This window comes from Erpetoichthys calabaricus, chromosome 10 (genome assembly GCF_900747795.2).
Source record: "Erpetoichthys calabaricus chromosome 10, fErpCal1.3, whole genome shotgun sequence".
NCBI lineage: Eukaryota > Metazoa > Chordata > Cladistia > Polypteriformes > Polypteridae > Erpetoichthys > Erpetoichthys calabaricus.
In genome coordinates, this window is record NC_041403.2 from 9,333,819 (window position 1) to 9,349,390 (window position 15,572).

General features: G+C 43.8%; 1 protein-coding gene and 1 long non-coding RNA gene across 3 annotated transcripts in view; one reads left to right on the forward strand and one right to left on the reverse strand.

The window, feature by feature from the left end:
- The window catches only part of tie1 (tyrosine kinase with immunoglobulin-like and EGF-like domains 1), a 228,931-nt gene extending 217,552 nt beyond the window's left edge, over positions 1 to 11,379 (forward strand). For both annotated transcript variants that reach the window (XM_028810856.2, XM_051932702.1), the window contains 3 exons: positions 3,998 to 4,094; positions 8,272 to 8,371; positions 10,244 to 11,379. In XM_028810856.2, the coding sequence (XP_028666689.2) occupies positions 3,998 to 4,094; positions 8,272 to 8,371; positions 10,244 to 10,315 (269 nt within the window). In that variant the 3' untranslated portion in view covers positions 10,316 to 11,379. The remainder of the gene's footprint in view (positions 1 to 3,997; positions 4,095 to 8,271; positions 8,372 to 10,243) is intronic.
- Positions 1 to 15,572, reverse strand: part of LOC127529390 (uncharacterized) — a 706,297-nt gene that overhangs the window by 173,590 nt on the left and 517,135 nt on the right. The gene's annotated exons all lie outside the window — the stretch shown is intronic.

Below are 15,572 nucleotides of genomic sequence, written 5' to 3' on the forward strand. Positions count from 1 at the left end.
CCCAGCGCATCACTTTTTCCACATTTTGTTATGTTACAGCCTTATTCCAAAATGGATTAAATTCATTTAATTCTACACACAACACCCCATAATGACAACGTGAAAAAAGTTTACTTGAGGTTTTTGCAAATTTATTAAAAATAAACAAACTGAGAAAGCACATGTCCATAAGTATTCACAGCCTTTGCCGTGAAGCTCCAAATTGAGCTCAGGTCCAACCTGTTTTCCCTGATCATCCTTGAGATGTTTCTGCAGCTTCATTGGAGTCCACCTGTGGTAAATTCAGCTGACTGGACATGATTTGGAAAGGCACACACCTGTCTATATAAGGTCCCACAGTTGACAGTTCATGTCAGAGCACAAACCAAGCATGAAGTCAAAGGAATTGTCTGTAGACCTCCGAGACAGGATTGTCTCGAGGCACAAATCTGGGGAAGGTTACAGAAAAATTTCTGCTGCTTTGAAGGTCCCAATGAGCACAGTGGCCTCCATCATCCGTAAGTGGAAGAAGTTCAAAACCACCAGGACTCTTCCTAGAGCTGGCCGGCCATCTAAACTGAGCGATCGGGGGAGAAGGGCCTTAGTCAGAGTGGTGACCAAGAACCCAATGGTCACTCTGTCAGAGCTCCTCTGTGGAGAGAGGAGAATCTTCCAGAAGGACAACCATCTCTGCAGCAATCCACCAATCAGGCCTGTATGGTAGAGTGGCCAGACGGAAGCCACTCCTTAGTAAAAGGCACATGGCAGCCCGCCTGGAGTTTGCCAAAAGGCACCTGAAGGACTCTCAGACCATGAGAAAGAAAATTCTCTGGTCTGATGAGACAAAGATTGAACTCTTTAGCGTGAATGCCAGGCGTCACGTTTGGAGGAAACCAGGCACCGCTCATCACCATGCCAATACCATCCCTACAGTGAAGCATGGTGGTGGCAGCATCATGCTGTGGGGATGTTTTTCAGCGGCAGGGACTGGGAGACTAGTCAGGATAAAGGGAAAGATGACTGCAGCAATGTACAGAGACATCCTGGATGAAAACCTGCTCCAGAGCGCTCTTGACCTCAGACTGGGGCGATGGTTCATCTTTCAGCAGGACAACGACCCTAAGCACACAGCCAAGATATCAAAGGAGTGGCTTCAGGACAACTCTGTGAATGTCCTTGAGTGGCCCAGCCAGAGCCCAGACTTGAATCCGATTGAACATCTCTGGAGAGATCTTAAAATGGCTGTGCACCGACGCTTCCCATCCAACCTGATGGAGCTTGAGAGATGCTGCAAAGAGGAATGGGCGAAACTGGCCAAGGATAGGTGTGCCAAGCTTGTGGCATCATATTCAAAAAGACTTGAGGCTGGAATTGCTGCCAAAGGTGCATCGACAAAGTATTGAGCAAAGGCTGTGAATACTTATGTACATGGGATTTCTCAGTTTTTTTATTTTTAATAAATTTGCAAAAACCTCAAGTAAACTTTTTTCACGTTGTCATTATGGGGTGTTGTGTGTAGAATTCTGAGGAAAAAAATGAATTTAATCCATTTTGGAATAAGGCTGTAACATAACAAAATGTGGAAAAAGTGATGCGCTGTGAATACTTTCTGGATGCACTGTATGCAGATTTGGTGACACAAAAATGACGCCGGTGTGTGTATGTGAGTGCTTGTATTCACCTTGTGATGAGCTGATGCCCCGTCCAGGGATTGTTTCTGCCTCGTGCCCAATGCTTGCTGGAATGGGCACATCCCTGGATTGATGGATTTAATCATTAAACATCCTTTTCAGAGATATTGCGGTAAGGTGTTATCAGAATTTAACGTGTGTTTCAGGCAATTCACAAAACAACGAAGCCGAACCTGATCTCACCGTGATGATATCTCACACTGCCACCTGCTGGATTCCTCCAGATTTACGTAAAGAACGAGTGCAAGGTTAAACAGTACAACGCTTGCGTAGCAGGAGCGTCCGCTACAGCATGCTTCCCATCACGTGAAGTATAAACCTGGCCTTACAAAGGCCGACTGGTTTTTTATTGGATAAATGGTGCCCTACTGCCACCTGTTGTCTGGGTCACGGGGACACCTCCAAAATAACAACAATAACCCGCTTTCGTCCTATCTACCTCTTGCTTAGTCTTTCGCTGTTCACTCCCTTCTCATCCTGATGCTCAATGATGGAGTGGTGGCTCTGAGGCTAAGGATCTGCGCAGGTATCCAGAAGGTTGCCGGTTCAAATCCCCGTCACTGCCAAAAGAGATTGTACTCTGATGTGCCCATGAGCGAGACCCTTAACCTGTAATTGCTCCAGGGGCGCTGTACAATGGCTGACCCTGCGCTCTGACCCCAAGGGGTATGCAAATTTGTAATACAAGAAATTGTATAAGATGAAATAAAGAACAAAAAAAAAAAAATTTCTGACCCCCTCCGCTTTCCTCCACACTTAGTTCATTAACGCTGATCCCTGCCACTCAACTCATTCTCTAGGGAGGTTCCCCAAGCCCTTACAAAAAGTGTTCCCCCAGGACTCCAGCCCAACACTGCTTCCACTCCCTGGACCCCATGCAATGGCAAGACACGTCACAAATCAATGAATGAATGAGATACTTGAAGGCCCTTTTCCCGTCTAACACAGCGTTTCTCAACCTTTAAGTATTTGCGACCAGAGTTTTCATAAGTTTTAATCGCGCCCCCCTAACGTTTTTTTTGAAACCCTACTAAAATTTATTCCTATATTTTTTGCTACCGATACACCGCTACAAGTTTAAAATTTCCCTACGAATAGCAAAAATACGCCACATATGGCAACATTCGCACTCCCTTTTTTGTTGGGGGGGGGGCGCGCCCCACAGTTTGAGAACCGCTGGTCTAGCAGAGAAGTTTTTTTTGCTGCCATTTCTTTCCCAAGTGGACATTTTTGGACTGATCAGAACTTTGGGACTCAGAGCTTCCTGAACATCACTGCCCACTGCTATCAGGCAACTCAATACTACTTCCTTCTGACGACCCCAAACTAAATGCTGACAATCTTTAAATTCATTTTTCAATTTTTGCACTATACTGTATACATTATTGATGTACTGATTGGTTGATTGGCTCTATTTCTTATTTGTCCTGTAAGTCTGTATCCTTGTTTTCTATGTTTGCGCTGCTGTGTGTATCTGAATTTCCTCTTCAAGTCGAGCAAAATGACCCCTTTTATTGGCTAACTAAAAAGATTACAATATGCAGGCTTTAGAGGCAACTCAGGGCCCTTCTTCAGGTGAGTTTATCTGATCTGATCCAATATGGGGGGCAGAAACCTTAACAACACCTTGTGATGGATGGCCGGCTAAATATTCCGGCCCACACCTTCAGGCCGCCAGGTGGAGCCCTCCCAACAGCATGGAGGTTCCCCGAATTCCAGCAGGGTCTTATGGACCTTTTACTTTGTATACACATCCCTGCTGGATACCATGGGGACCACTGGGAGCCGCTGTAGGGGGGCTTACAGAGTGCTACGTGCCCTATAACCCGGAAGTGAGTCATGATCACATGGCCGGAAGGAATGACGTGCTTCCGGGTTGAAGAAAGGGACTTTTAATCTGACCCGAAAGTGATGAGGACTTATGGATTGTTGGGATGGAACCACTTTCGGGTCAGGGACTATAAAGGACTCTGGGAAACCCCAGACGAGTGAGCTGAGCTGGTTGGAAGGGTGGCAACGCATCTGCGAGAGGAGGATTGGTGAATAGTAATTGAGTATTGAGTATTGTATGTGTAGTGTGGAGTGGAGGGTGCTTTGTGCACATTATTATAAAATAAATAATAATTGGATTTTTACCCACTGTTTGGAGTGGTACCTGAGGGTTCAAGGGAGCTCTAGCGCCCCCTACTGCGACAACCTAAAATGTTTCTGAGTGAGATAAGGGGACCGCTGAGCTGAGTGACAGATTCACTGAAGGGTCTCCTCTCGTTCTGTATGTCAAACTTCTTATGCTCTTATCTGCCAATGTGACTCTCGTTCTGCTGCAGGAGGGACCCCTTACTGTGGGATGACCTGTGCGGAGCTCTACGAGAAGTTACCTCAAGGCTACAGAATGGAAAAACCGAGGAACTGCGATGATGAGGTGTAAGTGTCCGCAGCGCGCTAGAGCCGAGGGGGGTCAGGGGAACTTGGGGGTCACGTGGGTGTGTAGAGGGGGTCTTATTTAATCTGCCCAATGAAGTTGGACTTTCTCTCACTGCCAGCTGGTCATACTTTAACCCTTTCTGCCCTGGATTTTCTGTTTTTATGGGAAAAATTATTTTGTGAGAGATTCTACCTTTGGGATGTCTAGGAAGCGCAAAAACAAAAAAAGTGTCACTGTTATTATCCACCCATCCATCCATCCATTATCCAACCCACTATATCCTAACTACAGGGTCACGGGGGTCTGCTAGAGCCAATCCCAGCCAACACAGGGCGCAAGGCAGAAAACAAACCCTGTGAAGGGTGCCAGTCCACCGCAGGGCACACACACACACCAAGCACACACCAGGGACACCTAACCTGCATGTCTTTGGACTGTGGGAGGAGAGCCATGCAGACACAGGGAGAACATGCAAACTCCACCCAGGGAGGACAAAGGAAGCGAACCCAGGTCTCTGTACTGCACTACCACTGCACCATCGTGCCACCTATTATTATATAATAGCTGCCAAATACTTCAACCTTCTTGAGAAATAAAATTGAAAGTCCGGAAGCGTCCATTTTTCATTTTCGTGTTTCGCGGACTGTATGCCAGTCTCTCCGGTCTGCGCTAATAGAAGCAGGCCCGGTGCCAACGTACCCGTGCTTTACAAAAACGGCTGCATATTTATGTACTAGAAATAGGATGTCAGGGCCGAAAGGGTTCATTTATTCACGCTGTCACTCATCTTTATATATAATCTTCATTTGGATCTTGATCTTTGTTTGTCCGCGAATTCCTGTTCCCCTGACACTGCCTTGGTTGTTACTGTCGATACCACTCTTTGTGTTTAGATCTGGCGTCGACACCGTGCTTTGTGTTTAGATCTGGCGTCAACACCTGCTTCGTTGTCGAGACTGTGGTTTTTTGTGTTTCTATCGACTGTCGTTGGCAGCACTTCGTCCAAATCGAATGTTCACCCACTTCTTGGAGTCGGGAGTCAGAGTATATAAGTCGGACACACTTCTGTGATTTTCCATCAGTTGGCTTTTGGAGTTCAAGAAAGAAGCATTGGTTCTTCCTTACTCTTTGGATTGCTACAAAGCAACCTGCGAGATTGGAGAAAGGTTGAGAAGAGATCGTGAGAGGAAACGACAGCATCATGAAAACGAGACGGACTGTGAATGGAGAGAAGCAGAAATGCTCCTCCACCACCACATAATTACTATTTGGACAGTGATTCCGAGTAGGCCGTTCCTATCGAATCAATGTCCAAGGGTTTTCTTTGGTAATTTTGTTTCCCTTATAAAAAATCATAATGCTGTGTGACGAAGGGCCCAGTTCACGACTGGCAGCCGCGTTTAAACAGGGAGCCCTTCACAGACAACTTTAACACGCGCAACGTAGTTGGGCGCACATGGCTAGTTATTTATATTACTAGTAGATGTGGCGGATGGCTGGGGCCCTTGCCCGCCCGGGACGCCTCTTCTTTATATGGTCCAGGGGAACAAGCATGGACTAAACAGTACCTCTCCCGGGACACTAGACGGCAGCCCCCCCCCTGGGTGGCAGTGGTGCCTCGGATTCCTGCAGAGCACCATGGGAGATCTGGGAGTGCCAGCAGGGGGCACTGCATGGTTCCTGAGCCCATGTTGGCGGTTCTTCCACCACAGCAACCGGAAACAGGTCATCAAACACCTGGAGCACTTCCGGGTGGTCTGTAAAAGAAGCCAGCAGTCACCACTCCGGGAGCCAGAGTCGGGAGGAGGGAGACGAAGGAGTGGTAGAGTAAAGAGGAAGAGAAGAAGAAGAATTGTGTTGGCTTGTGCTTACTGGGACTGTGTTGTGCCTGTGGGGCACGGGGAAGGCGTTGCCCACAGGTGAAGAAAAGAAAATAAAAAGATTTCTTTGTTTGATCAGTGTGCCTTCTGCGTCTGTCTGTGCCAGGTTAAGCACTGGTATAGCGGCTTTAGTCAAATACATTCATTTATAACTATATCATTTATTTATAATCAATAACATATCAATCATGAAAGATACATTTTTATGGTTCTATATGCATATTGCTTGGCGTTGTGTGTTCGTCTTCTGGTCACTTTGTGTTTTCAGTGTCATGTTAAGGACTCAATAATCATATTTGAGTCCAATCAGAACATGTCTTTGTGAAAAGTGAATCAAGCAAAAGTCAAATTTCCCCTGAGAGCACTGCTCAAGTAGACATGTTCAATGATATGACATTAATTGTGCTCAACTATCAAAAGCACAAGGAAATGTGGGAGTTTCACCTGTTTAACATTCAGTCAAAAAAATGAAAGCAAAATGACAATAATTCAGGTTAAGGTCTTATTGCATGAGAGTCGTATGACAGCCACTCTTGGCAGATCTCCCATCAGGGCATTCTTGGTGCACAGAAAGGGGCCTTTTCACCCAATCCCAAAGCCCCCGAAATGACCAAGGTGGACCCGCCCCCCTCAGTCGATGAAGCAGTTGAGTCTCCACATACCAACCAGCTCATCCTTAATGATAGCAGCTCACATCTGTTATGAACTAAGGAGTCCCAAAGCAATAAATCCCAATAAGTTCCAAAAGCACTTTCAAGAAATGATGTGACAGACGGGTATCAGCAAGAGTGAAAGGGAAGGTCTACAGGACGGTAGTGAGACCAGCTGTGTTATATGGGTTGGGGACGGTGGCACAGGAGACATAGCTGGAGTTGGCAGAGTTAAAGATGTGCATTGGGTGTGACGAGGATTAGAAATGAGGAAATTAGAGGGTCAGCTCAAGTTGGATGGTTTGGAGACAAAGTCAGAGAGGCGAGATTGCGTTGCTTTGGACATGTGCAGAGGAGAGATGCTGGGTATATTGGGAGAAGGATACTAAGGATAGAGACTGCCAGGCAAGAGGAAAAGAGGAAGACCTAGGATGAGGTTTATGGATGTGGTGAGAGAGGACATGCAGGTGATGGGTGTGACAGAAGAAGATGACGAGGACAGGAAGATATGGAAGAAGATGATCCACTGTGGCAACCCCTAACGGGAGCAGCCGAAAGAAGAAGCACTTTCAAAGTTGACCATTAGAGGGGGACATCATTGTCAAACCCTGGCTAGTAATAAGGACAAGCACTGAATCTTTATTAAACAAAAAGTTTAATTTTCACAAAATGTGCTTCAAAAACAATGAAACTCTGTGGAGCACGACATACATTGGAACTTCCCACAAACATTAAACCACTTAGCGTTAGACCTGAGCACCACTCGGGCAACTGTATAGACACGTCTTGCATGAGTGTTAGACCCAAGGGTTACCTGGGCTGTAAATGTGGCAACGGTTTGAGAAAAAATGCAGCGCTATGGACGTTAAAGCAATCCAAGGCAAACAAATTTCAAAACAGTAATCCAAAAATAAAAGCAAGAAGGTTGAAATTCCAAGGGCACACACTCAGGTATGTTCAAAACGAACCACTGGGTGCTGTGGGAGACCCTTTGGATTTATGAGGCGCCTTTTCTTCTCTATGCATTGTGCTAACAATTCACAACAAAACGTTTGATTGTCCCGTGGTGACACCTCAATAGTTTAGCAATTTCCAAATGTTGTGTTCTTCTGAAAGGTGTCAGTTAAATCTCTCTTTATTTTTTTCACCCATATTCGCGCCCTATAATAAGGCGTCAATCACTTTAAGCCACAACCTCCACAATTAAACAATTACATTTAACTTGATAATGAAGACATCCAATAAACATTCAGGTTTACGTGGTTTTATAGATGGAATATGTCCGAAAACTGACAGGCCTAATAACTGTGCATGCAGATTAACATAAATGGAGCCCAACATGACAGGAGAGAGGGACACAGCAGGGAGGAGGAAGAGGAGGAGGAGGAGGAGCAGAGTCTTCACAAGTGCAAAGGAGGTGATGTTTTGTATCAGCACATCCTGCCTGAGTCTCAGTTCATATTTTATACTTCATCTTCAGGGGGTGCTGACAGTGGGTGGCACTTGGTTCATATAACTCAGGAACAGACCCTCATTCTTTCCCTTTTCATTGAGAGCCTTCCATCGTTTGGACCCACTGTGTCCCTTCTCCTGTCCACTTCACTTCTCTGGTCACTCACCAACACCCCCTGGGCTTCTCCTTGCAGGTATGAGATGATGAGGCAGTGCTGGAGGGACCGTCCATACGAGAGGCCCACCTTCGCTCAAATCTCCATGCAGCTCAACCGAATGTTGGAGGCCAGAAAGGTAAGACCTGCTTTATTGTGCTTCAGCCAACGTTAGTCAGATATCGGCGAGGGCCGACATCTCCACTGCGCTACAGACGTACAACCTTCACCAGGCTCGTGGACGTCAAGTGTTAGGAAGACATCGTAGTGGGGGCTTGGCGCACGTTGTGTTAGGGGAAACTAAGAAATGAAGAAAGTGTGTAAAGGGCCTTTAGGGCTTTGGCATTAAAATGAAAACACTTGGGCTTACAGTGAAGATTGTATAAAGCTCCTCTCAGACTGTGGGGGTCTAGCTCAGTGGAAATGAAAGCACTGAGGCTTGCAGTGAAAGAAAGAAAGAAAGAAAGAAAGAAAGAAAGAAAGAAAGAAAGAAAGAAAGAAAGAAAGAAAGAAAGAAAGAAAGAAAGAAAGAAAGAAAGAAAAAGCTTTATATTGTGCCTTTCAGGCTTTCGCATTTGACTCCGTGGAAATGAAAGGCTTGCAAAGAAAAAAAGAAAGATGGTACTGGAGAATGGAAAAGTGGAATAACAAAGGACAGATGGATGGATGTATGGATGTAGTAATGGAAGGAAATATTATATAGCACCTTTCAGACCCTGACATTTAGCTCTGTGGAAATCAAAGTACTTCTGAAAGAAAGAAAGAAAGAAAGAAAGAAAGAAAGAAAGAAAGAAAGAAAGAAAGAAAGAAAGAAAGAAAGAAAGAAAGAAAGAAAGAGAAAGAAAGAAAGAAAGAAAGAAAGAAAGAAAGTGATGATATGGATGTATGAATAGAAGGAAAGATTATATAGCTCCTGTCAGACCTTGGCATTTAGCTCAGTGGAAATGAAAACACTTTGGCTTGCAGTGAAAGAAAGAAAAAGAAAGATGGATGGATGGATGGACAGACTGAAAGAATGTTTATATAACTCATTTCAGGCTTTGGCTTCAAGATCTGTGGAATTCAAAGTACTGTTGATTGCAAAGAAAGAAAGAGAGAGAGAGAGAGAGAGAGAGAGAGAGAGAAAGAAAGAAAGAAAGAAAGAAAGAAAGAAAGAAAGAAAGAAAGAAAGAAAGAAAGAAAGAAAGAAAGAAAGAAAGAAAGAAAGAAAGTGAGTTTTATATAGTGCCTTTCAGGCTTTGGCATTTGGCTTAGTGGAAATGAAAGAAAGAAAGAAAGAAAGAAAGAAAGAAAGAAAGAAAGAAAGAAAGAAAGAAAGAAAGAAAGAAAGAAAGAAAGAAAGAAAGAAAGAAAGAAAGAAAGAAAGAAAGAAATGCCATGACTGAATGGCTCGATGAGCAGTGCCAGCCGTAACGTGCTGATCCCTCAGATTGGCCAATCAGCTGAAGTTCCATTTCAAATTGTTGTCCCCCAAAGTGGTGCCCAGCAAATGGAGACGCGTATCCACTAAACTCCCACCAGCAGATTCCCTTTGCTGGGGTCTCCCTATCACGCCTTTATATTCGTTACCAAAGGGGGCTGTGAGTGGAAATTCCATGTTATATTTTTTCTAATTCCGATACGGGATCATGAACTGGAATGGTGGCCCAGTAGTCGGTGCCGTTGCCCCCCAGTTTTGAATCTTGGCTTGGTTGTTGTCTCTGTGGTTCTTCTCCCCAAGATGCCCCACTGCTTCTTCTGTCCAGCTGAGCTTTGGCTGGTGATTTTTGGAGATGGTTCACTGTGTCTGTTTGAACTTTTGAAGCGATTCCATTTAATCCACAGTTATAATCGGTTTGTGTCGTGTGTGGCGCCTTTTTCACTTTTAGTTTAACGGTGTGAAATCTGAAGTAGAATTCTTCATCCCGCTTTCTAGCAGGACAAAATGATGCTTGCCCTTGTAGAGATGCCATCCTCATAGAATGCCAGCCCTGCCACATGAAGTGCCTGACTTGTGTTTCTGTCATTCCAGGCCTACGTCAACATGGCTCTGTTTGAAAATTTCACGTACGCTGGAATCGATTCGACGGCCGAGGAGGCATGATGATCTCGGAGCTGATGAAGGCTGGCCCACCACTCACACTCCACCAGACCTTTGACTTCTGGATTGTATGAAGGATAGCCATGGATAAAGAACCACACGAGTCTCCCCGAGTAAAGCTGTCCTGCCAACTCTGCCCTCCATAGGACTTACAAGGGCAAAGACCAGGCATGGTGACACAAGTGGCTCGATTGAATATTGATGTACATTGTGACATTTGGACTGGAAGATAGGGAACGTCCCTGTGGTCCGACTTCACTTACACTCTTCATCTCAACATGGACCTCCTACAATGTCTGCTCTGGGATTCTGCTCCAGGAGTATTTTCTGGAATAATCTCCACTGTGGACTTACACTTGTGGAATAATTCCGATGGAACTTGTTCTTTGTGGTCTCACTCCTAAGGAGTTCTACCATCCAGTGAGGACTTACTCTCACGACGTGAACTTCAAGCTAAGGAGTTTGTTCATTAAAGGCTCATTCTTAAGGAGATCATCCACGCTAGGCATGTCAAATAAGCCGGAGGGGTTTGTCCTTTGTGGACTTCCTTGTAAAGACACCATGTGCATTGTGGCCTTACACTCATTTAATCATTCCCAACATGGACTTAATCCAAATGAAATCCATAAGGGGCCATGCCTGCCACTGTAGTGTAGATGATATATTAACGATGGTGGAATGATTTTTACCTGAGGACAACATTCCTTCCATGAATTTAAGCCTGACGAACATGTCCATTGCGGACTCACTCTTGGGGGAGTAAAATCCATCTTGGACATCCATGGTGCTGTGCCATTTTACCAAATGGGCAGAACATTTGGAGACCATTGTCCTATGAGCAGGAGGGTAAGAGATAGAAGATCTGATCTACGTTGAGTATGAAGAAAAAAGCGGCGGGCACAGCATTCTGTAGAAAAAACAAAAAACTGGAGCCACGCAAAAGTGACCTGCCAGGTCACCTACCTCCAGGTCTCTTTCCACGTTCCTGTGAGGGCGGGATGAGTGGGCAACACTGGCCGTGTCCAGACTTCCACCACTCGATGAGGTGGCACATGAGATGAGGTGAAAACTGCTGTTTTAGTCAATTTTGTAAACATGATGTAGATATAAAAAAATGAAGAACAAAAGGAGAGCAGATCTGACGGCAACATGTAGCATCGAGGTCGAGACCCGGGGAGCCCATCGGTATTTTGTTGTACTGTATTATGAATAAATAAAGTCTTAAAAACAAAACAATAAAAAGAAAGCTCTCAGCTCTTCTCATTTCGTGGTGGGCACCAAAGGGGCGAGAGAAACCCCCATGAAGACCCCTCTCACACACAAGACCCCAACCACTTCACCTCCCACCTGTGACTGGTCTCTTTCTGATAAACCGCACATCTCCCCAACCCCAGCGTCATAAGAGTCACTCTGGTGAGCGCCACCGAGAGATGACCACGCAGTCCTGTCTTAGGGGGCCAGTAAACGTATAGCGTATGTCCGGCCTTTCTCAAGCTGTTAAATGACTTTTTGGGGGGGTTTGCCGAGTCACCTCCTAACCTTTTTGGGTGTTTTTTGGACATTTTTCACGTGCTTGTTTGGTCTTTTTTGCGTGTTTATCAAGCGTTTTTTCAGTCACTATTGGTGTTTGGTCTTTTTAAAGTGTTTTTCGTTACTCACTTGACCATTTTTTGTGTGTTTTTTGGCATTCTTCAGACTTTTTAGAGTTTTTGTTTAGACTCTTGGGTGTTTTTTAACCATTTTTCGGACTTTGTTGAGCATCTTTTACTCTTTTTCAGCCATTTTTTAGGCTCTTTTAGACTTTTTTGGGTGTTTTTCGCTGGCATTTTTGCAGACATTTTCGGCATTTTTCAAGCGATTTTCCAACTTTTTTTGGTGTCCATCCATCCATTATCCAACCCGCTTTATCCTAACTACAGGGTCACGGGGGTCTGCTGGAGCCAATCCCAGCCATGTTTTGTAGGTATTTTTCAAGTGCTTTTTAGACTCTTTTTTGGCGTTTATCAAGCACTTTTCCAATCATTTTTGCGTGTTTTCCACGTGTTACTTTTAGACAATTCTCTGTTTGTTTTCACACTTTTTGGAGTGTTTTTTTCAGATTTTTCAAACATTTTTCAGAATCATATCAGTGTTTTTCAGGGTTTTTTTTTTTTAGTTTTTGCCTATTTTTCACTCTTTTTTTGACTTTTTTGGGGTGTTTTTTTGGACATTTTTCTTGAGTTTTTAAAGTGTTTTTCGTTACTCGTTTGACCTTTTTAGAGTATTTTTAAGTTTGTGTTTAGATTTGGGGGAGTTCTTGGGTGTTTTTTAACCATTTTTCGGACTTTGCTGACCATCTTTAACTCTTTTTCAGCCATTCTTTAGGCTCTTTTAGACTTTTTTGGGTGTTTTTGTAACCATTTTTAGACTTTTTTGATGTTTTTCAAGCGATTTTTCCAACTTTTTTGAGTGTTTTTTAGGTATTTTTCAAGTGCTCTTTAGACTCTTTTTGCGTGTTTTTCGCGTGTTACTTTTAGACCATTCTGTTTGTTTTCACATTTTTTGGAGTGTTTTTGTGGCCATTTTTCAAACATTTTTCAGGATCATATCAGTGTTTTTCAGGGGGGTTTTTTTAGATTTTTTGCCTATTTTTCACTTTTTTTTTTGTAGCCTTTGTTGCTGTGTTTTCTTGGACATTTTTCTTGTGCTTCTTCAGTCATTTTTGGGAGTTTTTAAAGTGTTTTTTGTTACTCGTTTGACCTTTTTAGAGTATTTTTAAGTTTTTTTTTTTAGATTTGGCAGGGTTCTTGGGTGTTTTTTAACCATTTTTCGGACTTTGTTGACCATCTTTAAGTCTTTTTCAGCCATTTTTTATGCTCTTTTAGACTTTTTTGGGTGTTTTTTTTGACTTTTTGCAGACTTTTTTGATGTTTTTCAAGCGATTTTTCCAACTTTTTTGGGTGTTTTGTAGGTATTTTTCAATTGCTTTTTAGACTCTTTTTTGGTGTTTATCAAGCACTTTTCCAATCATTTTTGCGTGTTTTCCACGTGTTACTTTTAGACTATTCTCTGTTTGTTTTCACACTTTTTGGAGTGTTTTTTGTGGCCATTTTTCAAACATTTTTCAGGATCATTTCAGTGTTTTTCAGGTATTTTTTTTTTAGATTTTTTGGCTATTTTTCACTCTTTTGTTTTCTTTGACTTGTTTGGGGTGTTTCTCAGGCATCGTTCAAGCGTCTATCACTTTGTTGCAGACCTACATGTCAGTTAGAAGACCATGAGTTGTGTTTGTCTGCTGACGTACTTTGAAACAATGCCTGAAGAAGACTTTCCTTCTGCGATGACGGCGCTCGACCTTTCTTAGAGGCCTGCAGGTTTCCTGTTCTCACATTCTAAACCGAATCAGGGAGAGAGACTGAGGTGCCCGAAAAGATCGGATTTAACGTATCAAACGATACACTCCTGTCATCGGATTGCGACTTTACATCCAGTTACACGCAATGGTGGGATGTTTCCGACTTTTTGTCCTCCACGACTGTGGCCGGTGAGATCGCTTTGGTTGACATTTCGGACAAACTTCTTTTGAACTTTGGAGTTCCTGCTGTCATTTTGTCTTTCAGATTTTGCCGACTCCCTTCGTTTTTTTTGTGTTTTCACATTGGATTTTGTGCGGATGTGGATGTTTATCCTTCATTTTGTAATTATTTATGCTTCATAGGTAAGATGAGGGAGGTTAGGGTCAGGTTCATGTTTTTCTTTTCTATCACTGTAAATATTTGAGTTTACATCGGGATCGGGGAATTCGAAATTGTGTAAGATTTTTCCTCTTTTCTAAAATATTCATTTGAACCTTTATTTTTGACTTATTCCTCTGTTTTTGCCCATTGAGTGTGGAGTGAGAGTGGAGGGCGAGTGAGACATTGAAGGGTAAGAGCGGTGTGCCATTGGCTGACTGTGGAGTTTATAACTCACCACCATTGTAGTTTGTACGCAGTCGTTACAACTCTACCGGTCAGTGGGTTTAACGTTGTGGCTAATCGCTGTATGAACATCCAAACAGAGAGAGTGACGCACTGACCGAGTGGCCGACACGGACGTCACCGAGGCAGTGAAGGTGGCAAGAGTGCCGTACTCGCAGTGGAATCTCAAATATAAGGTGAAAATGTTTGAAAAAATATAATAATAAAAAACAGGTTTTTTGAGTTGTTTCTTTGAGACTCGGGTGTTAGACAGATTTAGATGGAACCTTATTTGTCCCCAGTGGGAAATTTGGCTTCTTACAGAAGCTCTTTAAACAAATACATAAATAAATAGGGAGAAATGCAAATAAATAAATAAACACGCACACACCAGAATGACTATAAGGCAAGAAAATTCAAAAGAAAGAAAACGTCTGACTCAGCTGTCCCAGTCCCCGTGAGGTATATTGAGGTTAGCATGAAGGAAACCCCCCGTCCCAAACAACCCCCCCGGAGTTGCATTTCCTGACACACTTCTGTTGAGGAATTCGTTGGCTGAACGTCCTCCGTGTTGGTGTGTCACAGAGAGAGGATGTGCAGATTTGTTCATCCTCTCCTCTGCTACGTCCTCCAGGGAGTGCAGAATACGCCCCGTAACTGAGCCTGCCATTTTAACCCTTATCCATTAATTGGGGGTGGGGAGGAATTGGGGGTCTTCAAGAACCCCAGTCACAGATTTTTAAATTCTTTCCCTTTCAAGGTAATACAACGGCCATGAAATCTTCTGACTTTTCATTTTGTTTTGCCGAAATCCGCTTCCCACTAGCTTAGTGCAAATAAGTGCTACAGTAGCACAAAGTAGTTGGGGGTCTCCGAGAACCCCATTCATGGAAACGTTACCATTTTTATATGAGCGTTTTTGCTTCATTTTATATTTGGATTTTCTATTCACACGCTCATTCAGGAAGTGGTCCGCTGAGGCAGAGCAGGCACTGAGAGACTAGAACTATGGACTGGGATATCCTGCAGGGTGAGAACATTAGGAGGTTGTTGACTGCACTACTGACTACATCAACTTCTGTATGGACATTGTAGTTCCAGTAAGAACTGTACGCTGCTATGCTAACAACAAGCCATGGATTACAAGTGACATCAAGGGCCTTTTGAACCAGAAGAAAAGGGCTTTTAAAGGTGGTGATCAGCATGAGTGCAAGAGCGTGCAGAAGGAACTCCGAGTCCAGCTCAGGGCGGCGAAGGAGCAGTGCAGGAGAAAGCTGGAGCAGAAGTTACACAATAACAGCATGAAGAAAGTGTGGGATGGG